Genomic DNA, 27186 nt, shown 5'->3' with positions numbered 1-27186 from the left:
CTGCCCGATGTCAGCCAGCGCATATTGGGAATGGCATAGGCACCGATTGGTTTTCTGTCGCCCATTTCCTGGGAGTAAGGGCGCCCTTCGTCTGCGAGGTGCGCCTGCTGCTTGTGGCGCAGAGAGGAGAGGGCGGGGCGGCGGGGGATTCTCTGACCGGCTGGAGCAGCATCTAATAACCAACTCACAAAATAAAAACAAACCAACAAACACGCCAGAGGGAGTGTTCGCCCAGGGCGCCAAACAAGCTAGGACCGCCAGTGGCGTTCACATTACTTTATATGTTAATTTCAGAACCCACAAGACTATACTATTATTTAGCAGAGTGAAGCTGACCCCCCACCCACTTGAAACGTAAAGGTAAATAGGCGGAGCGGTTAGTGCTACGTTTGTGCAGATTTGTGCAGGTAAAATTAGCGTTTGTGCTGCTACGGTTTTTGAGATATTAAACATTATTTTATAGGTCATTCAAAGGTCACCATCCCCCCAGACTGCTCCAAAACAAACCAAAATGGTCTACTTTTTTAGTGCTACGTTTGTGCTGATTTGTGCAGGTAAAATTAGCGTTTGTGCTGCTACAGTATCTGAGATATAATGATTTTAATTATTGCGGCCTACACTGTATAACACCAGTGTCTGTGGCAGTGAGTTTCAGCAGCTGTGGAGTTTTTCACTTTTTCTAGGCTTGCTGCATATTAACTTTTATTAGTTTACACTTTAGTAACACAATTTATTCAGCGCAAAGGTCAATATTTCTTTTGTTACTAGTGCAGAAACGTACACAAGGTAGGCTAAAGTTTTTATTTTTTCTGTGGCAAAACTGAGTTTCATGTGAAGTGATTCACGTATACCTAAATTATTATTATTTTTTACATACCCAGTTGGCCTCTATGATTTTGTTTTGAATTATATATGTTCATTATTATTAATGTAGCTGTCTCAGAAAAAATGAAGTGTTTGCTTTGATAGGTTGTTACCTACGTGTAGAAAACTGAATATTCCACAGCACCTAGGCAACATGTGGCTCACCGGCCCCTCCACTGTGGCTCTTATAAGTCTTATAAGTCCAAGTCCAAGTAAGTCATTTTTTTTATTATAAAGATAACAAGAAAGGGTTCTGTTAACAGTTTGTTTTTTTTATGAAATATCTGCATTGACTATTCACTGAATGTACAAGGCTTTTAAAAGTGATTTAATGTTTCTTAGGTTCAAATCTGTTTACTGTAATTTTCAAGTTGGTTGCCCATCTTTCCTAATTTTCAATTATTATGGAAAGGACTCACGTAGCTGGCTTCATTTTAACAAATACTTTTTTCCGATATAAAGCTTTGATGATTCATTGTCTTATCAAATCTAAAAATAAGCATTTTTATTTACATTTCCATAGCTTACATGACACAACAACTCATTTTCTAGATATTTATAGGCTCTTTCTTTTTTTAGGCTCTAGACAGGTTTTGTAGCAGCAGGGGGAAAAGGGGCCCTTTGAAATGAAAAGGATGCTGACCCCTGACTTAAGAAGAGTGGTGTGTGACGGTGCAGTGGTGCGACACAAGAGGTCGCTATCACACAAGCTCACCACTCACAAGCAGCCAAGCACAATAGCAACAACGTTATATAACTGGAGTAAATTGGAAATTAACAAAGGGCAGTGTTAAAAGTAGAGTAAGAGTGGTTTAAATCCACAGCGAATTTCTATAACACATCTGTCAAAGGTTACTTAATTTCTACTGTACTTCAAAGTGATGCTTTGTAGTTTATGAAAGTGTTTTGTGTGTTTGTATAAGGTAAAATTACATGTGAAGTTTACAAAGTTCTTCAAGTTAAAGTACACATATATTAAGAATGAAAGTCGTTATAGCTAAAGTATATAGTAACAGTAATGCCAAAGTAATACTCAAGTTACGTATAAGTTACAAATTTAAAGAAGTATTTTGAAATCAAAGCTTAGTGCATTGACTGACATTTAACTAGACTCACAAGATGGCTGACAATGATCATGAAGAGCAATACTGCTGAGCAGATTACAGAACTATATATAATATAACTTCCGGCACCACTCCGAGCTGGCAGCCAGCATCAGCAGCTCCGACCTGACCGAGTCCTTTTTTCTCTTTAATATATGCTTCTTTGTTGTTCTTGTGTTTCTTGTTTTTGTTTTTCTATTGTGGACTGCTGTTCCCCACAATGGAGCTCAGAATTCTATGGACAATCGTGTTCTTTATTACATTTTTTACCGCATCTGTGTCCAGAGAGCGCGTGGAGGTCCGACCTCCCATTGTTTTCAGCAGGGATCAGCTGTTAGCCCTCTGGGCCTCCGCTGCCCTGCCTACCGCCGAGCAAGCCAACATCCCCTGCGAGGTGAGGAGGAAGAGACGCGGTACTCAGGCCGGGATCGGGCGTCGCAGTAAAGTTAGGAGGTACTGGCCAGCAATTCCATCTATTATTATGGGGAATGTGAGATCTCTCCCCAATAAAGTAGACGAGCTGGCGGCTCTTACCCGACATCAGAGGAGCTACAGGGAGTGCAGCCTGATGTGCTTCACAGAGTCGTGGCTAACCGCGCTAACTCCAGACTCACACGTAAACATGGATGGTTTTCATCAGATCCGGGCCGACAGAACAACGGAGAGTGGAAAGAAGAGAGGAGGGGGTCTGGCTGTGTTTGTGAACGATAGATGGTGTAACTCTGGGCATTTATCTATCAAAGAGACGCTATGCTGTAAGGACATTGAGCTGCTAGAGAGAACCGCGAGAGTTTAACACATGATTATGATAGCTGTGTATGTCCCGCCCTCTGCTAACGCTGCAGCAGCCTGTGAGGTCCTGCACACTGTAACAAGCAGACTCCAAACACAGCACCCTCAGACCCTTTTCCTGATCTCTGGGGACTTTAATCACATCTCCCTGTCCTCCACTCTCCCCACCTTCACCCAGTATGTCACCTGCCACACCAGAGACAATAAAACATTGGACTTATTGTATGCCAACACCAAGGAGGCATACAGCTCATCACCTCTCCCTCCCCTGGGGGGCTCAGATCACAACCTGGTTCATCTCCAGCCTGTGTATAAACCTCTAGTACACAGAGAACCAGTTGTGAAACGCACAGTAAGGAAATGGTCGGCAGAGACTGAAGGGACTGTTTCCGTTCTACTGTGTGGGACAACCTCTGCAGCCCCCTGGAGGATGACCTCAACAGCATCACAGACTGCATTACGGATTACATGAACTTCTGTGTGGACAACACCATACCCAGCATAAAGGTTCGGTGTTTTTCTAACAACAAGCCATGGATAAATCCTGAAATTAAGGCTCTCCTCAAGGACAAGAGGAGAGTCCTTATATCTGGAGACAAACAGGAGCTGAGAGTTGTCCAGAAGAAGCTGAAATGGAAGATAAGGCAAGGAAAGGAAAACTACAGGAGGAAGATGGAAGAGCAGCTGCAACAGGACAACATCAGAGAGGTTTTGAACAGCCTGAAGACAATCTCAGGACAAAAACCAACCCCACAGGGTGCAGGAGACTTGGGCTGGGTGAATGACCTAAATAAATATTTTAATAGGTTTGATCAACCACCCACCCCTCCCCCAGCATCGTTCCTGGGGAAAGTACCACAGCTGTGGAAGACATCCTGTGTGGTATCGGTACCAAAGACCTCCCATCCCAAGGACCTCAGCAGCTACAGGCCGGTAGCCCTGACATCACATCTGATGAAGACCCTCGAGAGGTTGGTTCTGAACCATCTGTGCCCCCTGGTGAGGTCTTCATTGGAGCCGCTGCAGTTTGCTTACTAGCCTGGCATTAGGGTGGAGGACGCCATCATCTACCTCCTGCACCGAGCTCTGACTCACCCAGAGAAGCCTGGAAGCACTGTGAGGATCATGTTCTTTGATTTCTCCAGTGCTTTCAACACCATCCAGCCACGACTTCTGAGAGACAAGCTGGAGCTATCAGGAGTGGACCGCCACATGTCCAAGTGGATACTGGACTACCTCACAGAACGCCCTCAGTATGTGAGGACAAAGGGCTGTGTCTCTGATATGCTGGTCTGCAGTTCGGGGGCCCCACAGGGAACTGTGCTGGCACCGTTCCTCTTCACCCTCTACACTGCAGACTTCTCCATCAACTCCCCACGCTGTCATCTACAGAAGTTCTCTGACGACTCTGTCATAGTCGGCCTCATCACAGGTGAGGACGACTCAGAATACAGACAGTGGACTCTGGACTTTGTAGACTGGTGTCAGCAGAACCACCTGCTGATCAACTCCAGGAAAACCAAGGAGTAGGTGGTGGACTTCCGGAGATGCAGACTCACCACACTGACACCGGTGAACATCCAGGGAGTGAACATTGAGATAGTGGACTCTTATAGGTACCTGGGTGTTCACCTGAATAATAAACTGGACTGGAGCCACAACACTGACGCCCTTTACAGGAAGGGTCAGAGCCGAGTCTACCTGCTGAGGCGGCTGAGGTCATTTGGAGTACAGGGAGACCTTCTATGACTCTGTGGTGGCATCTGTCATTTTTTATAGTGTAGTATGTTGGAGCAGCAGTTTATCGGCAGCTGAGAGGAAGAGGTTGGATAAACTCATCAGGAAGGCCAGCTCTGTTCTGGGATGCAACCTGGACCCAGTGCAGGTGGTGGGAGACAGAAGGACTCTGGCCAAAATAACATCTCTGATGGACAGAGTCTTCCACCCCATGCATGTAAATGTTGCTGAACTGCAGAGCTCCTTCAGTGACAGACTGCTGCATGCTCGATGCATGAAGGAGCGTTTCCGCGGGTCCTTCCTCCCAGCAGCTGTCAGACTGTACAATCAAAACTGCTCCCAACAAACATAGATGTTTACATCTGCACTGTAACTGCAATAATTTAATCAACCGATTCGCACTACAACCTGGGTTTGCCTCTTATCTGTAGTTAATTTTATTTAATTTAATAATTGTACAGTACTCTGTTTATAGTAACCATTGTCCTTGATGTAAATATGTAAGAAAAAATTGTGTATGTTTCTGTTCCGTGTCCTGTGTACTGTTTATTTGTATATGTGTCTTTCTGGCTGCTGTTACAACCAGATTTCCCCTTGTGGGACAATTAAAGGATTATTCTTCGATTCTAACTACAGACTGTTTGTAAAAGTGAAAGAGTAAGAACACTGAAAAGGGTAAAGAGATCAAGAGGAGAAACTTTCAGAGCGCGAATTGAATGAGGTGATTAACAACATAATGTCACCTGCAGAGATGTACAAACCATTTATGAACAAATACGCCAAAGGACACGCTGGAGAGATTGTATCTCTCGGCTGGCCTGGGAATGCCTTGGTGTTCCCCCGGATAAGCTAGAGGAGGTGGCTGGGGAGAGGGAGGTCTGGGCTTCTCTGCTTAGGCTGCTGCCCCCTGCGACCCAGCCCCGGATAAAGCGGAAGAAGATGGATGGATGGATACACCAAATACAAACTGCAGATTCAGACGCAAAGCGCAAAGTAGTGTACTTCACTTTCCTCATTCATTGTTAAAAGAGCAGAAAAACAGCTACAAGGAGACTTTGCAGATAGTGATTAAGAGCCATGGCCAGATGTTGGGTCGTGCTTAGGATCTCAAAGTACCAAATCAAGGTCAAAATCAAGAAGGTCTAAAAGTGGTTCAGGTCAAACTGATGACCCTCTAAAGTTTAAAGTCTGGCAGTTGTCATTTGAAACCATGATTGAAAGAAAAAACATTTCAAAGAATGAAAGACTATTATCTCAGGAAGTAACTCGGTAGACCCACAAAGAGAGCAGTTGAAGGATTTCTCCTAGTGGACAGAGATGAAGCATACAACTCAGCTTGGGAAGTGCTGGAAAAGCTATTTGGAGATCTTTTCACTACAGAAAACGCTTTAGAGACAAACGTCACAGTTAGCCTTAAATAAGCTCCAAGGATGGAAGTGAGTTGAGAAAATTTGCTGGCTGTGCAGCTGTAATGCCACAAATAAAATCATTAGATGGAAATTCAGAAACTCTTGTTGGTTGACGACAAGATGGAACCGCACAGCTATGAAAATTTGTAATGAATTTTCCATCAGCTAGCCATATGGGAGGTATCTGGGAACGCCAAATTCGGACAGTATGAAGCATACTAACAACAATGCTAGACAAGTCCTCAAATAGGCTTGATACAACTAGTCTAAGAACACTCCTTTACAAGTCAATGGCATCATTAACAGCAGACCGTTAAGTGTGGAGTATCTTAATGATCCCTCGGATCCGAAATCATTAACTCCTACTTACATATTAACGATGAAATCTTCAGTCATTCTCCCCCCTTCCCGGACGGTTTTGCAGGGAGGATTTGTATTTGAACAAAAGATGGAAAAAAGTATGTCAGGTTGGGTATCAGACGCCACCTCTCTGGGGACATCTCAGGCCCTCCAAGGTTTGGAGGCCTATCTCCCCCTACCACCACTTCCCCTGCCAGTGGCGGACTCCCTCAGACATCGGTGCGTTGGTGGTTCTTTGTGTCCAGGGATGGGCGTCCAGGTACACACCGGCTCACGCCCCGAACCTTTATCGGGGCCTGGAGCCTGGGGCTCGCTCGGGCCACTTCGGAGGTGGGGTGCCCCCGGCCTCTCGGCCTGGGGCTCGGTCACTCAGGCACAGCTGGCTGCTGGCGGAGCTCACGGGCGCGTCACTGCAACTCCCCCTGGCTTCTGCTCCGCGGCTGCTGAGTGAGCCCTCATCTGGGACTCTCCTCAGCTCTTACTGGGACAGTGGCGTGGCTGCCCCTCTGTTGGTCTTCCTTGGTCTCTTGTGTTCTGGGGGCCTCTGGATGTCTGGAGTCTTGATCTCCTCCATACCTGCTTCATGCCCTGGAGGACGGGGCTGTGGCCCCCCCACACCCTCTAGCAGATCATTACATGAAGGAACCTTTTAAAAAAAAACAAGCGCGTCCATGCTCACAGGTGTACACACGGGTGATCACACCCACAAACTACACCCTTTTTGGCTCCTACCTCAAAGCACACTGTGTTCTGTTGATCTTATGTGCTGCACAATAATGTTTAATATTTAGTATTTACTGTCATATTCCCATATATCATTGTGATGTTGTTTATTCTATTACTCTTGTTCTCTTCTGCTTGTTTTCTTTTTTCTTTCTCAGCAGGTGATCCAGGTGATTGATATATGCATTTTTTTTCTTTTTTCTTTTTCTGCCCGTTCTGTTGGTTTTTGTCTTTTGCCCTTCTCCCCCGTCCCTCTTCTCAGCTGTTTCTCTTTCCCTCTTTCTTTCTCCCTTTCTTTCCCCCAGTCAAGTCTGTCCCGTATTCAGTAAGTGAAAATAAAATAAACAATAAAAGGTGAATCAACTGGACCATTACGGCAAGCCTGGGATGGTCAATTTGCTAAAGTAAATCCGTTGGGCATCTTTCTTTGCCTTTAGACAACAATTCTGATGGCAAAAGAGCCAAACGGGACAGGCAAAAAAAAAAAAAAGATGGAAAAAAGTACAATTTCTAGCAAATGATTTTTGTCCACTTCTAATAGCTAAAGTAGGGGTGAAGAACTCCAGGCCCTTAGGCGAGTGTCCTGCAGGTTTTAGATATCACCCTGGGTCAACACACCAGAGTCAAACGATTAGTTCACTACCAGGCAGCTGGAGAACTTCAAGATATGTTGAGCCATAATTTAGCCATATAAATCAGCTGTGTTGGATCAAGGATACATCTAAAACCTGCAGGACACCAGCCCTTGAGGCCCCCCACACCTGAGCTTAAGTGTGACTTTTAATTGTCACATGCTTCAGTGCATCGAAAGTAAGCTGTACCAACTGGTTAAAACCAACCTTTTTTTGTCCCAGTCCAGCCCTGCTCAAAGAGAATCAGATAGATCATCCTGTTAATATATGTTTTTAATGTTGTAAAACTTTAACATTGGCATGTATGAGGATCGACTCACTTTGAAGCCTTTGAAGCCACTACATGATTTTTTATATAGCTGTGAAGTTTGCTGCTTGGTGAATTCCTACTGAGACGCAACTCCCCAAATATGGTCACATTTGGCTTATGTTCCTATGGGAACACCTGAAATGCCAAACTAAGTGCTTTAGAACAAACAGACTGGTGATGCTTCTGTTGCTGTGTCCATCGTTTGTGCAGCCTATTGTCTGTTACATATCATAAATGTTGTTTGTTGTATGTTGACTCGCGTTTAGCTCACATCACTCTTGTGTTAACCGTTCAAAAAGCCTTACAAAGCAGTTGACATGATTAAACTGAACAGGCTGAAAGCTGAACGATAAAAAGTCCAGTAAAGAAATTGATTTTAAAAATAATCTTTAGAAAATGACCCCCAAATAGTGTGCTCTCATTTCATAGTATGAATGCACTGCAGAGGTACCTTGAGCACTGGGTGATAAGAAAACAAGGACAAAACTGAAAAGGTGTTCTCTCGATGTGGGATATGTGTTTTGAAATACAAATAGATAGATCAAAACTAATCACAGATCTCATCAGAGAAATCGAAAGGTAAATATAGCAACACTGATAATAATTCATAGTAGCAGGTTGAACTAGACTTTAGGAGCTCTTATACACGCTGCAAAAAAAAAAAAAAATCCACGTTAATCTGTTACTGTAAAAAGTCTTTCGCTTTCTTCTTCTTTGAGACAAAAGAGTTGAAACAAAAACATCAGACATAATTTACTGGCACATTTATCACAAGGAAGTGCATGACTGAGTTGTAGTTTGGTATGTGGTGTTTTAGTATAAAAGTACCTGAGCGGGAGGATTATCCACATACCATCTGACAACATGAAGGTCCTGCTGCTTACGCTGCTCTTCGTGCTGCTGTGTAGCACCCAAGGTGAGGCCTTGTCATTCTAGCTTATATTCCATTTTTAAAGCAAACTTCTGATTGGGCTAGAAAATAGGTTTGATCTGAGGGAATCATTTGATTACACCTGGACTTCCTGACTGAGATGAAGGCTGTTGTCTTAGTATTGTAACATGTTTTGATGGATTTTATCCTTTTTTTTAATTAGTGCTCTCTCTCAATTGCTACATCTGTGTGGATGAAAATGACACAAGCTGTAAGACAGAGACAGTTTGTCCACTGTCAGCGCAGTACTGTAAAACCAGCCTGAATGGTGCGTAGGATTTGTTTTCTACTTTCATTTTGTTTGTTCTCATGTTCATGATCTAATATGTGCGCTCATATATCATGTAAAATAATACAATTCCAACAATGGTGTGATGGTATAGTGATTGTATTTTTATTTTTTATTTTTAAACAGGTGACAGAATTTCTCGATCATGTGAGGAGTTCTGTGCTGAGGACTATTTCACAACCTGTTGCAGAGAGGATTTGTGCTAGGCCTGAAGCACCCCTCCCGTTCACTTTCACTTTCTGCTTAATCAAATACAATGAAAAAAATGAAATTACATTAATCTGAATGCAATGTCATTTGTTTATTTACCCAAACGGAATCTATCAAAATCACGCACACTTGATTAGAGTTTGACTTGCTCTCATTCATTATGATCCCAAATACATGACTGGAGATTACGGTCATGGATTTTCTTGTATTTTTTTGTTTTTCTTAATGAATAGATGTGGGAAGCAGGGCGAAACACACCCACACCCTCTTAATCCTTTCCTGAGTGACTTAGTGGGTCAGAGCAATAAGCAATGCTATGTGGGTCACTGTCTATCTCCACTGTAATAAAAGTTGGACTATTTTTTTAAACTGCTAAAAAAAACAAAAAAACATTAAAAGCTGTTGTCTTAATCTATTTGTTCCAGCTGTCTTTTCTTACAGGGCACAAGTGTCTTGCCTGTTTCACACATTAAAATCTTCATACATTTTCACACGGCCCCATGTGGCCACTGTAAGACTCCCTCACTGGTTTCGTTTGGGTGAGGTGAAACTGAGCTGATAACCACGGACCATAAAACGAACATCTCTTTTTAATGGTTCAACATGAGGTCTATAATGATTCGATGCTCAAATGATTTAAGATTTTTCATTTAATCCTTTTTTTTTACATGCATGTAAACACAGTCACACTTGTGGTTGGCACAGGTCACTCGCCTAGCAGCATTCACGCATCCTGCTTTGTTTTCAGATATGTCACACCTGTTGTTGTTAAGAACCCACAGTATGCAACAGGCCAGACTTGTTCTCAGAAACAATGCACTGCTGCACTGTGCATTGTTTTGTTGATGGAGAGATAAAAATACTGCAGAACTGTATACAGACTAGAAGGCCATTTTAAAGAGGCTCATTAAATCATGGGAGGTTGGCTGAAGTCAGCCACGAAGTGATTATGTGGTTCATTTAGGACTTGTGCCACATTAAAAACCATTATTACGCTTACCTTGCTGTGCAAAAGGCATAACCACCACAACATCTGACACTAGAAGACAACAGTGACATGACTAATCGAAATGAGCTGAAAGGCAGCAAAATACATTTCAGCATCACGTCGTTTTCTTTGAAGTACTTCTTTTATTTTCATGTTTGTGAAAATATAGGTCATATTTTTTAATCTCTCCAGCTGTTTTCTGCTCTGCATTAGAGGAGCTCAGACAGTATGATTTGTGGATTAAAAGAGCACCAACTTCACACTTCATGTGTTACAACTTAGTGCGCTTTGAACCACTCCAGAGGGATGATCGATTAGTCTCTAGGTAACAAAAAACAACAAGAAGAAATGCATTGCATGCAAAAATAACCTTATATTTTTTGTGCCTCACCACAAACTGATATGTGAAAACTTTCCTACATTTATTGTGGTTTGTCAAAAAGTTACTTTAAATATTTCAAAGCTGTGGAAAAATACTTGCCTGCAGCTGTTGCCCACACAGGAAAGAGCTGTTACTGATCACGTGAGAAATTGTGTGCAGCGCGCTCAGTGTAGTGTTTGTTTTATTGTCTAAAAACCTGCCTGAGGGCATGGTTGTCACAGATGAACAGTCTCCTTTCAAGTGCATTTTTTTCCACACATTACATTCCCTTTTGCTATGCTGTCTTTAAATTCCTAACTTGTTAAGCCAAGCACAGATATACACATTGTTTTACCTCACTACATTTATTACCTTCAAGTTCAGATTTTAACACATACAATGCACATGTATTTAAATAATCTCCCCATAACTGTGAAAAATAAACTGCAACTTCAAAACTACTCCAACTGCTACATTAAAGCACAGCTTACATATACTTAAAGCACATATAGTTGCCATCACATCCATGACAGCATACCGTAAGTAGTATTTGATGTAACTTTATGTAAACAATCTGTTTATGGGCCTGTGTAATTTGACTAGTATAAAGATGCAGGTGGTTAATTACTACATTACTACTACATTTGGTTTCAATTTTGTATTAGTGCTAACTGATTACAGCGTTACAGATAGATATAAAACCTACATTAAATTCCCACTGATGTAAGGAGGAACACATCTTAGCACTTAAAGCTATAGATGATGATGACAGAAAGTATTGAAACTCCACTACTTACCTTGCATCATGGCAGAGATTAATGCCTCAGTTTGCATAATAACAATAAAAAGTCTTGAATCTGGGTTTTTGTGTGTTGCCTCAGAATCACAGGATATGTTTTTTTTTTTTTTTTAAATATATGTTTTAAAGATTACCCCAGCAGGTCCAGATGTTTATTCTTGCACTCCGTTAATCAGCTCAGTGTGCCCAGATTTAAACCATGACCTTTATGATCAGTCCAGTGTATACAATGTGCACCGCTGGAGTAAAGTGGATATAAGAAAATGACTTTTCCAATAAAACGCATGAAAACGCTGCTTATACATCCATATATTATTGATCTCAAAAACTAATGTCATCTCTAGTCAATTGTTCTTAATGGAATGATTAATTTTACCTTGATTTTACCAGTGATCCTCATAATTATTGATTAATATTTATGATTGATAATATTATTTAGGCAAAAGACTTTTTAGTCTTAAGTCTTCCTAAGTTGCCTTTAATGAGGAAATTTACCTGTAAATTTTTGTTTTTGTAATTTCACTTAGGTCAGAATAAATAAATAACATGGCTGCTCGCTGCTTCCCTACTGGAAAAAAAAGAAAAGAATCAAAACAAAGACAGAGTCTGCTGATCCACCAATAGTGGGCTTGTTGTCAAGAGTGAATCCTGCTTTAGCTGCTAGAGTAATGGTGGGCCATCTATTGGATTAGTGGAGGGATTTCACTGTGGTATTAATCTGAGAAGACAGCAGGCGACCGAGGCTGGCCTCAGACTGAGCTGTTGTGTCTTTCAGCCTCTGGCTTTCACTCGGCTCGCTGTTTGTCCTCCATCTGACGCACCAAAGCAAACTGAACCCGAGACCTCGCAGCCAACATGAACCTTTTCTGCTTTTCTCTGGTAAGATGCATGCATTTGTCTTCTTTACAGAACAGTCTGTGTGTGAGTCGCAGAGTAAAAGAGAAACTTGAGTTGCAAATCTGAGGTTAGCCACAAGAAATATATCGTGAAGATCAATAAATAACACACTATGCATACCTAAATGTGTGGGAAGCTACAGAGTGTCTATCTAGGTTTTTAATCGCAGTTTTCCTACAAAGAAGCAAAACATGATGCTAAAGCGCGGCACTAATCTAATGAGAATGGTTGCTGCTACATCTTCTCGGTAAATAGATCATTGATAACCTGCTGCAGAAAGTTTGATCATTAGACAAGTCCTCCTGACACCGACCTTGTCTTCTTATCTTCCTTTGTCTGAAAACTTTAAGCTTTGTTTGCCATAAAGTTTTAAGCAACATTTCACAGCAGTTCTTTTATTACAGTATGTATTTTGAAGCCCTGGTTTATGTATTACTGACTAATTTCTTTATGCCTACAAGTGCTGTTAAAAGTGTTTATTAATGAAGCCACAAAAGCTAAGATAAGAAGCAGGAATACACACGTGTGCACAATATACACATGGGTACCTCAGATGCTCCTGCAGCTGTCATGCTGCACGTGGGGATGTGACATGTGGGTTGGATACTTTAAACTTGTCTCTGCACAGATGTTGGGGATGTTTACAAATGATCAGACTGATTCATCATTGCCTAGAATCTCTAACGGATGTCGCACCTTTTAACCACTCTGCTCAAATAGCACATACAGCAAGTTTTCGTGCTGCCCGTTAACCCAGGTAGAAATCTAGAAAAGAGAAAAAACAAACACAGCAGCAAAGCAGCAGCATCTCAAAATACACACTTGTTCCCCTGCAAATACAGGAACTTACACTTCATTTGGAAGCTTTTTGTTTAAACCATTTTGCACTACATCTTACATTTTGAGTACTCTGTAAAGACCTGTTATTGGCCCACAGTCATATGAGTCAGGGATTGATTTTCTAAAAGATGGAGGACTCCAGTTCTGTCTCAGACCACTCATTAAGAATTTTGTGGTTTGGTTTAACCAGGAATGGTTGAGTAGAGAAAGAATACAAAATCAATACTCTGCACTATCTTTTATCATGTACACCGATGAGACGTCACAGTACAGTCAAGATGAGCTGACGAGAGAAATTGGTTATGCGTTCCTAGAAGGAATCCCAACGAATCAAACAAAATTTAATCCACGCTGAAATCAGTTCTGTCGAAATTCCCTCATCCATGGTTGACAAGCAAATTTAAAGGAGCTTTGGAGCAGCATTGGTGACATTTCCCTGCAGTCATATCAAATCCTCATAACTACAATTTTCATATTTTGCATCTGATTACAATGAAATGCAGATTTATGTGCTGGAAACATGGATGGAAACAGATGAATTTCATATCCGGCTGCCAAACTGCAGCCCTCTAACAACTGTGTGTCTTTTTGTCTGTCCACTGGGCATCAGGAGGGATCTATGGACAGCCTGTACGAGGCGGTGCAGAGCTCCAGCGACGGCCCACCACAGCCTGTCCCGAGCCGCTCCTCCAGCCGCTCCTGCAGCCGCTCCTGCAGCCCGGCAGTCTTGCTGAATGATGGCACAAAGTGGCGAGGCTCTGGAAGATCTATATCCATGGTGTGTGTCATGAAAATCTCGTACATTGAAGCATGTTGTACAGACTGTGAGCGGTGCGGGCTTGTGAACAATCATGACCAGATTGTATGGGGTCACGGCCTTGAGGAGCTGTGACATGTAACCAGATTGAACCTAAAAAAAATAAAGCTGATTATTAAATGATGAGCAGAGCCAGTTGACAGCTGCCTCTGAGGCGAGGCCAAATGTTCAGTTTCAGTGAATCTCTACATGAATCAGCTGGAGGATTTTGTTGAATGTGGCAAGTTGCTCATTTAGTACAGACAGCCTTAAATGCTTTGTTTTCTTTCAGGAGATGCCTCAGACGCAGCGAGCCAACTCGAACAAGAAGAAAAGAAGGTGAGCTCAGACGTAAATTACTCAAGAATGTTAAGATCGTCCTATATGCCCCACATTACAATGCTTTAAGCTCGAAGCTCAATCTGCTCTATCTCCACATATTATGTATGTCACTCCGCTTCGAACAGACAGGAAAATTGTATTAAAAACATCAAGTAATCCTGGAAGGAATTAAGGCTTCTGTTCGTCTAGTGCGTGCTGTGGCCTTATTTCTCTTTCTTTTGTTGGTCGAGTGTGCAGAAAGCATAAAGCTGCCCTGCCAGTGACAGAGCTTTCCCATTGAGTAATAATGTGGCTTGAAAGGCTCCCTGTTTATTTTCGCTGTGGGTTAATACTGTAAATCCTTCCTGCAGCAGAGCAGAATAAATTGGAATGCTGCGCTTAAAGAAGAGGGATTGACGTCCGTAAGACACAATAGGAACCAAAAAAATCTATAAATTGTTCAGCTTTGTTGACAGAGAACTGTATTTTGAGAAGAAGGACCCTTCACACTGTTGGGCCAGCAGAAGGCAGATTACGGCTTTGGGCTAGCTGGACTAAGCGGATTCAAGGTCAACACCTTTTACTCCCTTGGCCTTTCTTTGGACAACGTACAACTTTGTTGACGCTGTAAACGCAAAGAAAGATTTAACACAGTGGACATCTGCACAGCATGAGTCTGCAGTCTTGTGGTCATGTTTTGTGGTTTATGTGCTCCATAGTTGCCTTTTTGAAGTCCCAGGCTCTTTACTTTGTGTTGTGAAGAAAATAATAATGTCTAATTTGTTTTAAATAAAAATAATAATCCAAGATAATGAAATATTTCTTTGTTATTTTACTTTTAGGACACATATATCCAAATCTGCATCAGATAATGAAACACTAGGTGAGTATAACAATTTCTAAACTTCACTTTTTATTAGTGCTAAAGTGTAACTTGTGCATAATGACTGTTTACAACATGTGTTACAGCCCTGACTCCCTTTCACAAACCCTGAGGTAGACTGCGATGAAATAAATGTGTATTTTGGAAGCTTCTAATATTATTTATATTCAAACTTCCAGCGAGCTACCAGGCTTTATGTCCGTGTCTCATAATGCTGATAATGATTTTACTATCAGTGGCTTCCATTCACCCCAACTTTTCGCTTTAAAACCTCCAACGCTCGTCTCTCTCCACGGCAGACACTCCCGGCTGTAATACTGCAGTGTGGCAGCATGCCAGGAGCAGAGAAGATTTAGTTCACATCGCCAACAATCACAATGAAGGTAAGCAGGAAATAAAGAGGCTAAGCTCATCTAAAGTTTATGCCAGCACTCATCTGGAGTCCCAGCAGGACGCTCAAAGGCAGGGTGGGGATTTCGAACCCAATTCAGCATTAAAAAATGACCCCAGACTATCGGCCACTGTGATCTTAAATGGGCGGGACCATTGAAATTCGCCTTTCTGTTAGTATAAAGTAATTTATCAGCCCATTTAATCTAAACCCTGAGATCTCTTAATATAAGAAGAAGAAGTGCAATTTTAGCAAACTGTCTCAATTTGTCTACATGAAAAAGAAATGCTGATGCAGTAAATGGAAAAAATGCTGTCAGCACAACTCTCTGTGCTCGGGTTTTAGGAAATAAATGAATATAAATAGAGAAAAGGTTCTGGATGCTCATTTGTCCAGACTGTTAATGGAAATACCCAGTTCTTTTTGGAGAGTTTCTATAGTAGATCATTCAATTGTTTACCTATTATTTAGTTACTTTGGTGTAGTATGAACAGCAATGGAGGGAGGTCTCTGTCAGCAGGACAAGCTGTAAAATGTAGCGAAATTCCAAAGATGTCCAGTGGGCCAGATTGGAGTCATTTTAGGGCCTGACTCTGGTCCCCAGGCCTTATGTTTAACATTGGTCGGGACAATCTGCAATGATGTCGAAAACAACAAGTGAGAGAATGTTTAATTTAATTCTAAGATTTGCTAATCATTGAGGCAAATTCCTTAAAAAGTCCTCAGGTGTACACATTGTGTTGTTGCAGAGATGCGAAAGACGAAACACAGGACAGAAACCAGAGGTGGGAAAGGAAGTCATCATTCTGGCACCAAGAAAAAGGAGAAACAGACCTCAAGCCAGGTTAGAAGAGTAGTTTCACTTTTAGACTGTTTCACTCAAAACCCTCTCTGCAGACATGTTTCAGTCATGCAATGCATTCAGATCTTTGTGGGTACCACAGCGGTATCAGTTTGGTTTTAGGTTTTAAGACCATTTTGTTCATTTGGTTGGCTGGTTTTAATGCCTACTCTGAAGTTTATTGCTCCCAAAAGGCTGATAAATCTGTGCCAGCATCATGTTTGAGCACCTTCGACACACCACAGCAGAGCATTTAACAGCACCGACACCACCACCTGATGTGACTTGCTGAGAGCTACCGCTGGCCCAAATGGCACAATCTTTTAGCACAAATGCTGATTGGGTTTTAATACAGTGCAGATGGTTCAAAGAGGGGTGCACCTCTCTGTGTAATCTCTGGACCACATGGCAGAGAGGGATGTGAAAACTCTGTGTGTGCGTGCGTGCTTAGAAAGGTTTAAAGGCCTCATGCCAGGTTTCTCAGTGGCCAATCTACCTATTGCCATCATAGTTAAAAGAAAACAAAGCATAGCTTGCCAAAACCGGTTCAGCAGCATTTTTCCTTCCTCAAAACACATTATGACAACACTGACATTGTCACATGATCGCTGAGCGCATATCTGCAAAGACTTATAATGTTTACAAATCTTGCAATCCTGTTATCCTTTGTTAATTGAATCTCATTACTATTAATGGTAATGAGATTTTCCTCACCCATTCAACTCTGCCTGTTTGTAGTAGTCCTGCACAGCTCTCCCCTCTAACAGAGAGCAGGCACCCTTGCTATCTGTCTCCTCACAGATCTAAACTAGAAGTCAGTGGACCAGCTGAAAGAATCTAAACTCAACCCCCTAAATTTTCCATTGCTCTCATCAAGCCTGTTAAACACTCCCTGCCAGAAGGTCACACACAATGAATCAATGTTAAGGGGTGTGGGATATTAGAGGTTCTGGAATGAAAGTGTTTAAATGGTGAGTGTGTGTGCATTTGTTTATCTTTTCAGAGTGTCCATGCCAACGGAGTGGCAACAGAGTCCAAAGCAGCTGTCAGGAGAAACCCCAAAAACAGCAAGAAAGCAGGCGGGAAAAGTGGGAAAGAAGGGACAAAGAAAGCAAACAGCTCCAGAGGTAGGAGCTTTCACCAACATTAACCATCATTTCAAACTCTTGGTTGCACCTTTATTCACAGTGGTTAACACAGCAATCAGCTGTTTAATATTTTAGACCGGACACAACCCCAAATGGCTTTGTGTCTCCTTCTAGAATCAAACCAGGTATCTTTAGCTCGTTACGCAAACGTGTAAAGCACTATAGTATATTTAATACAAAAGAATTAATGTCTAGTAATCATCAGTAAATTTAAAATGTATTCACGGTACAAATTACATGTCGGAAGATTGGTGGTTCAATCCATGTCTGCATGCTAAAGTATCCTTGAGCAAGACAGGCTACTGAACCCTGAGCTGCTCAGGATGCATTCATTGCAGTGTGAGTGTGTGTGAATGAGTGAATGAGGCAAGCGCACACTAAATGACAACTTTAACATTTAATATAGTGTTTTATGCATTGACATCATAGCTGATAAAAGTAATACTTGCATTATGATGATGTGAAAACATCTAACACTTCGTGTATCTCTTAATCATGACCAAAGGTTTTTGTGGTTTTGTAGAACAGGTTTCATTCTTGCTGCTGTTTTCATTCCCAGAGGGTCAACTTTAACTGTTTAGTCAAAGTCACTGATAGCGCACCGGACATCCTTTAGTGTCGCCACTGTGACCTGTTGTAACAATAGTGACGTTGCTCCTAACTTGTTGCATTTTAAACCAAACCACAGTCTCTTCCTGAACCTATTTAAAACACTAGTGAATAAAATTCAATTTTTCAGCATTTACTCTAACCTTCACCTACACCCCGCTGCCTTAAAACAAAGATCAGAAACATTGCTTACAACTTTACAATAGTAAAAGAGTTTTTTTTAAAAAATGATATTGTTATTTTTAAATCTTGCCTTTGTCCTTCCTGACGTTTCTAGAATTTCTATGACTCTATGACTAAGAAAGATTTTGGCTCAAAATAGCAGAACAGCTACAGTTATGTGGCAACTCCAGTTAATGCCCTTTAAAAAAGTAATCAACTTTAAATTCTACTTCTGCTTTTAAGAGTTGCAGCACCTTCAAATTACGTGTCTGCGGCATCCTCACACCTCTCAGAGGGCCACAGCGGTTTAGGATGTGAGGGTTACAAAAGCCAAGGACATACTACACATACTCTGTTTGGCCAACCTCCTGTTTCCTCCTCTCTTTTCGGTACTGCTTCGACATGTAAAGTGATCCTCACAGTGAACTGTCTCATTTGACTAAGTCATTTCCAGTTCAGTTTAACTCTGATGAGGGTTAAACAGCAAATCATTGCATCATCTAAGTTAAATAAAGTTACACTTGAGTCTGATCCCAGTTTGAGAATGGTGAGAATTGTTGACTGTAAGTCAATTTTTTTCTTGTCCCCTCTCTCAGTGTGCTCCCCACCTGGCATGATGAGCCCACAGATGGGACACCACTTTCCCGAAGTGCCGTACAGATCAGACAGGAGGCCCTACCCGGGTAAATTCTCCACCCTCCCCTCTCAGGAGAACACAACCCCAGGCCGATGCACTGACATGGCCAGCCTTCCCGGTGGAGCGACGCCCACCCACCACCAGCGGTGGAGTAACCCTGCTGACAGCAGTCTAACCTGGGGGACCGTACAGCACACCTGCCGCAGGCCTCTAACAGAGTATCGCGTCTACTCCCATGACTTCATCACGGCGCACGTGAAGGAGTGGGAAGGAAGACAGGAGCACCGGCAGGTAGTGGCCCAGGATGGTTGCTTGAAGCAGGACTGTAAACCTGAGATTCCCCCAAGGGTGCCGCGATCTATCACTGATGTGGACCTGTCCGAACCAAATGTAAGTTTCATGCTGATTGCCACACAGTACTGAGACTGAACTAAAGAGCAGTGAACTAAAAATGGCAACAGTTTTTCAAGGTACTCAGCAGATTGGTTGTCCCAAGAGAACTTCCTCTGAGTGTTTCAGCTGCCTTTCGACCCAGGCTGACTGGATGACGCTGAGCTGAGGGTTTTGTGGTGGACATGTGATCAGCTGTAGGATTCATATCTGTCTTGTCACTCAAGATAGTTGTCTGTGGTTTGTCAAATGCAGTCGAATGCATTTAAGACCAATTAGGTGCCTTGCTGATGACATTTTGTGGTCTATGAGAATTAATTCTGGTCACTATGTCAGCGCTATTGACATGTACCCAGCCTCCTCCCATACAGAACATTTTGCATTTTCTTTAAAAACGTCTCCTACAGATGCTAATATTGGTTGAACATTGAGATGTAGGTGTGGAAATTGATGACTTTGTGGATTTTCCTCATTGCGCAGCTCATTGCTAACATCACGCAACGGAGTGCACATTTGCACGCACATGACATCTCTCAAAGCTTTAGACTCTAAGCGATACTCGGTGAGCACGTGTGGCGTGTGAGCCATGTGTTACGCAAAAACAGTTGTCAAAGCCCAGGATGACTAGGGAGAAAATTGTCTGATGAAAACAACCATCCAGTGCAGAGATTACAAAATCCCCATGGATCTGTGGTGTCATTCGTTCTTAGAGTCAGAAAGTCATTTAACAGAGAATAAATCCCCAGAGGACTATAAACAGAGATGGTGCAGGGTGTTAAGACTCTATCTTGTCCTTTTACGAACTTCCCGTGAGATAGTGATAAGAAAAGAAAACAATCAAGTGAAGTGGTTTTAATTTAATTTCCTCTGAATTTGCTTATTTCTTGTTTTGTCACTGGGGAAGTTAACATTAGCTCTGCAGAACTAACAGTGCACACAATGCATGTCAGAACAGTTTTGATATACTTTTGGCATAAAACTGTATCTCAACAAAATATTTCAATGAAGATAGGGTGGATTTTTTTTTTTTAAATCAGACAGGAAACCACTAAAGTAAGAAATTTAAAATCTTGATCTAGAACAAAATGAGTTTCTTTTGTTGTTGTTGTTGATTGCAAGCAGCAGGATTAGACTGAGGTTTAGGTCTGCAGAATTCCCTTTTCCACAACCGACCGCAGTGTAAACATGGCAAATCCCCAATGTGGCGACATGAGAGAGGCAAGGTGGAATCCTGTGGAGGCTAAAAACTCCCTCACCTTTTCTGATTCAGTGGAAACACTATGAGTGTGTGGGTGTGTTTGTAGATAAGAGTTTTGTAACTTTTATCATTCGTCACCGATTTTAGAAAAAGGGTGACTTGTTTTAGTGTATCCAAAAAGACATAAAGCCAAAAAACCCTCAGTTCCACACCGAGAGGGGAGGTCGACCGGAAGGTATTTCGACACACCAAAGTTGCCACTTTCAGCTGTTCCTCTGTCATAAATCCACACTTCCTCAAAAGCGTTCTGCCCCACATTAGGAAATGAACTCAGAAGAATAATTACTCCAGCATCATTTACCGCAACAGAGTTCCCCATTGCTGATAAAAGGGAAAATTTGAGGTATATTGAAAGAAGAATTGAATTAAACAAAAGAGGTTTTGTCTTCTTTTTATTCCTGAACTACATAAAATAGCTTTCACTGTGAAGCTTTTAGCCTCATTGGATAATTGAACCTGAGTTGAGTGGCTACATGTATGTGATTGTGGCATACTTATGCACAGTTACAGACCAACATGGTGGTGTGGCTCACCATCAGCGTCTAAAAGACGAGTAGCAGATACAAGACAGATGTTTGAACAAGCAAATGCCACATTTATAAAACTGAAGTGCCGCTATTCCTGGAAGTGGTTCTAGTTGTTTCGCTGAGCCGGCCACAAAATGCACACATAAGCATTCGTATTTTTCCCCTTTCAGAGCTGCACTGAAAGAAACAGTGTGAATTGCCTCACATCCTGTGCGTTCTAAGGAAGTGAGCCAGCCAGCCCATCAGACAGATAATCTGTGTGTCAGTTAACACTTCTCTGTAGAGGAGTACAGCAAAGACAAGAGCAAAGGACTAAGATCCGACTAACACCTTGAAAGAAAAAAAAGGAGTTAGAAAATGTTACAGAGGGCTGCATCTAATGTGTCAGACAAAGCAAGGAGCAAACCAAAGGTGGGTGAAAATAATTATGATCAAAGCTTCAGGGTCCAAATTTCACTTGTGACATCGACTCCGTTACAAATTTGTAGAAGATGAGGCTCAATCTAACATCACCAATTACTGAATTAAAAACTACAGTCTGCTGGAAGCAGCGCGATGTTTTTGGAGAATATGTCACAGTTCATTTTTTAAATGGTGAAGAAAGTCTTTAAAATAAAACCTTGATTTCTGCCAGTGTATTTTCAGTCAGAGAGTGCACTCAGAGCTGCATTAAATCAGTCTGCACAGGGCTGTCTAGGAGTATGGAGCTCATATTTAACCAGGATTTCCAGGGATTATTCATTTATATGATTATTTTTGGTGCTGTGCTGGGGAGATGATGGAGGCTTGGGAGAGATTAGGCTGACTATTAGTTTTATGAAAACCCGGGGGGGGGGGGGGGGGGGGGGAACTGAAAGAATTAAAATTGAGCCAGAGCAGCAACGACTTGTCGTGTCACCAGTGCGCTGAGGGTAAACTGGTTTTATCAACGTACTTGTGTATTCGTTTAAGTTTAAAACACAAGCTCTCATTTAGTGTGTACTTGACTTAAAATCGTAGATTTTAAAGGAAGGGTTTTTTTTCTTTTCTTGTTGGTTTTTGTCTTGTCCTAGATGTTTTAAGACTGTTAAAAGAAAAACTGATTATATTTGGCCTGTGAAATCTCGGGTCACAGCACGATTGTGCTATTCAGACGTTGTTTAGCCGTCTTTGTGTGACATCTCTTTTTACCCTTCCCCACAGCGCTCCACAAGCTTTGGCAAATTTGAAGGTCTCAGACATCACTCATCACAGGCCAAACCGAAGGAAAATGGAACCGCTATGGTTTGTAGATGTGCTTGTTTTTCACTTTTGTAACCCTGATGTCAGCAAAATTTACTTCAATAGCAATAATAGTGTAACCGATGCATGAGACTGCCATACTTAATGCAGGTTTTTCACTCATACATTAAAAAGCGGACTGAAAGCGACACACTGGATTTTTTGAGAACAGAAAAACATGTTGTCAATACTAAATATAATTGTAGAATTGTAGAAAAGAAAAAGAGTCGGTGTTTTGTTTTTGTTTGTTTTTATTTTAGGTCGTATTCCTTAATATCCCCGTTCAGTTTGTACTAAACCATGTTTCTTCACACAGGTCACAGAAGAATGTGAAAGTTCAGACCCAAACAACTCAGCTGGACTCCGGAAGAAGATGAAGGAGATTTCACTGACCATGCGCAGAAAAATGGGCAAAAAACATGCCAAGTCTTTATCCGAGGAGACAGTGAGTCGCTGAATCACTCACACACACTTTTACATCAATTAACCGAGCACTCTGATAAGGTTTTTGACCGTTCACATACACACATTAATGCTTTAGTTCTCCAGTGCTGTTTTATTCTAAAGAATTTGTGCGCAAGTGATCAAAAAGTCCCTCAGCGTGCAACAAATTCGAGGCCACGGACATCACTTACTGCAAACCTGCTCTGTTTATCACTTTCATCTCCTCTGAAACCACATCCTCAAACTGTGACGCGGTTGTTGGCGATATTTAGATGACTGTTTGCTGTCATCTGCATCGAAAAGTGTCTTCCTGCAGTATCTGTGTTTTTCTCAAACAGCGATTGAAAGATAAGATGTTTTGATTAGCTTTGGAAATTTCATAGCCTACACCTCCACCTCCACTTTTACATGGAGTCGTTCGAATAGTCTGCCTAATTGTGCACACTCCGTCCCTGTTTATCTGTTTATGTAACGTTGCTGCCTTTTAAAACCGTGGGCCTTGTCGTTTTTTGCTTTCCTTCAGGGCGATGACACAGACAAAGAGCCAGATGCAGAGACAGAAAGCAGCCCTCCAGCTGAGAAAAACTCCACACAGGCAAGCAACTCCTTGGAGAGTCTTTACAGTGGCCAGAGCTCCTCCAGTAAGTATCTGCTCATAATGCACACCCAGACATAGTGAATAAATGTGTGGTGTTAACCAGTAATACTCTTAGATGAGTGTGTAATCCTCCTGTGCTGTGTTGTGTTTGTGGGTTCAGGTGGTGTGACCAGTGAGTCCAATGGCTCTGGTCAGAGAGACAGTCTGAGGCTGGAGGAGGACGGCTCGTATCACGGACAGTTCTGTGGCCGAGCTCGAGTCCACACGGATTTTGTTCCCAGTCCATATGACACGGACTCCCTCAAACTCAAGGTAACTCTCCATGTCCACGCTTTACATGGACATGGCTGTACTTAGACAGGGAAACATCTGCAGTAACAATGAAGCAGTCTCAACCATCTTTTAATAGATTTTTTTTTCCAAGGTTGGTGACATCATCAACATCATCAGTAAGCCTCCAATGGGCATTTGGACAGGCATGCTCAACAACAAAGTGGGCAACTTCAAGTTCATCTATGTCGACGTTTTGGTGGAGAAAGAAGAAGAAGAGGAGACTCCCAAAATCAGACAGCAGAAGCTGTGCAAAAGACCTCGACCTAAAACACTGCTGGAGTTACTGGAACGCTTGAATCTGGAGGTGAGGACCAGATCTGCTCACCTGGGGTCTTTTGTCTTAGTTTAGGGGACGAATCACAAAGTTTTCAAAGACTTAGTCATGACAGCAAAACATTTAAAGATTTGTGCTTTAGTTTTACAGTCGGTGGTTGCTCTTGTTTTAGGAATATGCTTCTGCACTGATGCTAAATGGCTATGAAACAGTGGAGTCCCTGATGCACCTGCAGGAGAAACATCTTATAGAGCTGAACGTCAAAGACCCAGAGCACAGACAGAAGCTACTCACTGCTGCTGAATACCACTACACAGAAGGTCAGAAACACACCGAGCAATCATTGTGACTGGTTCTAATGCTAACAAGTAACAATATGCAGCACTTAGTCAAGGGAGATACTGCTTCATAAGAGTTCACTCCTGAAAAATGAACATTCTGAAAAATAAAAATAAAGATCCTCTCATGAAGGTTTCAGTATTCAGAAGTGGGCTGCACAGACTGGCTCGCAGCAGAGATGCAGGAGTCAGCAAATAAGACTAACAATTTTTGTTAGCAGGCTCAATCGGTGTTATGTTAAGCCTGAAAGTAACACCACACTGAATGTGAAGCAGCTGTAAATACAATACAGTCTTCACAGAGACTGTATATTAAAGAAGCTAATCGCTACCTCACTTATTGTCAATCACAATTTTATTTAATAGCACATTTTATTATACACAAACTAAATGCTTTTAACATAATAGAAAAATACATAAAAACCTAAACCTTTGTTTCCAGTCCTACCCTTTATTTCCTGTCTGTAACCCGTCCCAGCAACCATAAAACAAAGAATAAAAACTGTACAATTGGCTCTCGTCTTTTAACCAGCAGTCATGAGAGTTACATTTTCTGAGTAAATAATAACTCTGTGTGTGTGTGTGTGTGTGTACAGACAGCAAAATCTTTGTCCAGTAATTAAATACAATTACATCCCTAAAGTCTTTTAAGCAGCATGTGGAGCTGCTTTGTTTGATTATGGTTAAAACATGGTAGAATTTACTCATTAGCCAATCAGAAGTGAGCATTCAAACAAACAGCAAGATAAGGTAAAGACTGTATTAAATAAAAACTCTCTTTTTTAAATTAAGAAAAATATTTGATATTTACCATAAATATAAAATGAATGGAAGTGTAATTCTGTCACTTTATTTCTGTGGGACAATAAAAAAAGGGTTCACTCTGTAAATATGTGGGTAGAAACAGGTAAAGGCTGAGACATTTGTGCCGTAGAGAATAGAAATACATCATGCACACTGTGAGAAGCTTATTGGTGACTTCCTGTTACTTAGATAGAAAGTGCTTAACATGACAGAAGGTGTTCCTGTAATCTGAAGTCTGGAAGCAGTCTGACTGATTATCAGAAATCCCTGCATGAATGAAAGCAAAACTTTCCAAAACAATCCAATATGACAGTGGAAAAACATCCACAGGCCTTTTTTGTGGCTTCGTTCATGTTTTATTTTGTGTAATTTAAGCAGATGTGCACAAAGTCAAAGTAAATGTCAGTGTAATTTCTTTTTTAGCTCGGCTTGGTTGACAGTGAAACTAAACAGATGGCAGCTGCTGCAGCGTGACCCTGCCAAGCTCACATTAGACACCAGTAATTTAATCAAGCTGAGCTAGATTAGTCGGATTAGCGGCTTCTGTTAGTTAGTTTAAAAAACAATGAGGAAGAATATTTTTGCAGTTTACAGGAAAAAAAATTAGGTGACATATTTTCTTCTAGAGTTTCCTGCTTCAAATCATATGTATTTGGGTCATGTGACAACTCACCAGAACATCCTCTGGTCTGACACCAATAAGCAACATTTGCGATAATGCGTCGCTATCATCGCAATAAATCATATTAAAATTAAACGGTGTCACCCTTCCGCATCTAAATATGGCTTCAATTCTGCAAAGTAGTACAGATTTGAATATTATGACATTTAATTGAATTCAGTTTGGTTTGTGGCTGCAGGTGATGATGTCAGGGATGCGGAGGAGCTCAAATCTTCCCACAGTCTGCAGGAGGAAGACAGCGACTGTCCCAGAGACTCGGGCTGCTTCATCCCGTCAGAGTGTTCAGACAGCAAGGAGGACACAGAGCCCGTCACAGACGCCGTGGAGTCCTAAAGCACATGTTTGTCATTTGTATACTTTGATCAGAGTTTAAGTTGCACATTTTCTTATGACTTTGATGAAAATGGTTTTAAAAGACTCATTCCATAACTTTCTGAAAATGTCACAATTGTATCCCTTGTTCCAGTGAGGGAACAAGGGATACAATTTGCTTTGTATATGCTAAAGCTTTCTAATGTGGAAGCTTTAGCATATACAAAGAAGAGACAATATTCTTAACTTCATATTATCTTTTTGTCACTTTATCACTATGATAGGTATAGGCATTGAGTTTTGGCAGTAAGTTGCCAAAATTTTGTCACATTAATGTCATTTGTATTTATTGCATTCTAAATCTTGAATTGTTTTTGCGTGTAAAGCTTTTATTTATCACAGCTGCATCATTTTGACCTTTCTTGTTACGTCTGATCTCTGTTTAACTTTCGGTCTACTTTCCTTTCCTGTGATTTAACAGCTGTTTGTATATTCAGATCTTGTCTGTAATGCATACTCTACAGATTGACAAGTATACTTTTTTCTGAAAGTGCATTTGAATGAGATTGTGTGTGAGAGAGCCTGTGTGTGAGCATTCCTGTGAAAAGGAGCATTCATTTATTTTCAAAACTTTTTGTAAATAAAGCATTTTAAAAATAGAGTTAAATATGTGGTTTGTGTTTATTTAAAGACTCTAAGTAATACAAGAGTACAGTCTCTGATAGAGCCAAGTCCACAAGTACATCTGTACACACGGATTGCACCTCTACATGAATTTAGCTTAATTACCACTAACACATGACCCTACACTGTGTTCACTGCATCATTCCATGTTTGGCACTGATCACCACCTGCACTCATATCTATCTACTTAGCACTTTTAATTCTTATGCTTATTTTTATTTTCATGTCTATTTTAGCTTAATTTATGAC

At 41.5% G+C, this 27186-nt stretch overlaps 2 protein-coding genes and 1 pseudogene across 3 annotated transcripts; all 3 read left to right on the top strand.

The window, feature by feature from the left end:
* Window positions 1–2772: 2772 nt before the first annotated feature.
* LOC146693860 (uncharacterized) lies at window positions 2773–3814 on the top strand (annotated as a pseudogene).
* A 4946-nt stretch (window positions 3815–8760) lies between these two features.
* On the top strand, window positions 8761–9771 carry LOC146693859 (CD59 glycoprotein). Its single transcript, XM_085429821.1, has 3 exons — window positions 8761–8846; window positions 9025–9129; window positions 9277–9771. Exons 1-3 carry the CDS (start codon window positions 8795–8797, stop codon window positions 9354–9356), a joined length of 237 nt encoding a protein of 78 aa, XP_085285947.1. The 5' UTR covers window positions 8761–8794; the 3' UTR covers window positions 9357–9771.
* Window positions 9772–13626: 3855 nt separating this feature from the next.
* Window positions 13627–26920, top strand: samsn1a (SAM domain, SH3 domain and nuclear localisation signals 1a). 2 transcript variants are annotated; one of them, XM_085429819.1, is made up of 14 exons: window positions 13627–14023; window positions 14334–14380; window positions 15205–15245; window positions 15545–15628; window positions 16386–16480; window positions 17481–17604; window positions 18993–19423; window positions 22391–22471; window positions 22785–22913; window positions 23436–23553; window positions 23671–23822; window positions 23935–24147; window positions 24290–24437; window positions 26120–26920. In XM_085429819.1, the coding sequence occupies exons 1-14, from the start codon at window positions 13865–13867 to the stop codon at window positions 26272–26274; spliced, it is 1977 nt and encodes a 658-aa protein (XP_085285945.1). In that variant the 5' UTR covers window positions 13627–13864; the 3' UTR covers window positions 26275–26920. The 2 variants fall into 2 exon arrangements, with proteins under 2 accessions (XP_085285945.1, XP_085285946.1); XM_085429820.1 differs by lacking the exons at window positions 13627–14023; window positions 14334–14380; window positions 15205–15245; ... (2 more) ...; window positions 17481–17604; window positions 18993–19423 and adding an exon at window positions 21451–21619.
* The last annotated feature ends 266 nt before the right edge of the window (window positions 26921–27186 follow it).

Source organism: Copadichromis virginalis, linkage group LG14 (genome assembly GCF_057382275.1).
Source record: "Copadichromis virginalis isolate Kocher_CV1m ecotype Utaka linkage group LG14, C_Virginalis_male_GT1.1, whole genome shotgun sequence".
In the NCBI taxonomy this organism is placed as follows: Eukaryota; Metazoa; Chordata; class Actinopteri; order Cichliformes; family Cichlidae; genus Copadichromis; species Copadichromis virginalis.
The sequence above is the reverse complement of the archived record's forward strand: the minus strand, read 5'-3'. Positions and strand labels throughout refer to the sequence as shown.

Bases quoted from the DNA above. Each gene is read 5' to 3' on its own strand.
- LOC146693859 (XM_085429821.1), top strand. From the start codon at position 8,795: ATGAAGGTCCTGCTGCTTACGCTGCTCTTCGTGCTGCTGTGTAGCACC. The intron at 8,847-9,024 runs GTGAGGCCTTGT...TTTTTTAATTAG, and splicing joins GCTGCTGTGTAGCACCCAAG to TGCTCTCTCTCAATTGCTAC. The intron at 9,130-9,276 runs GTGCGTAGGATT...ATTTTTAAACAG, and splicing joins CTGTAAAACCAGCCTGAATG to GTGACAGAATTTCTCGATCA.
- samsn1a (XM_085429819.1), top strand. From the start codon at position 13,865: ATGGACAGCCTGTACGAGGCGGTGCAGAGCTCCAGCGACGGCCCACCA. The intron at 17,605-18,992 runs GTAGGAGCTTTC...CCCCTCTCTCAG, and splicing joins GAAAGCAAACAGCTCCAGAG to TGTGCTCCCCACCTGGCATG. The intron at 23,554-23,670 runs GTAAGTATCTGC...TTGTGGGTTCAG, and splicing joins CAGTGGCCAGAGCTCCTCCA to GTGGTGTGACCAGTGAGTCC.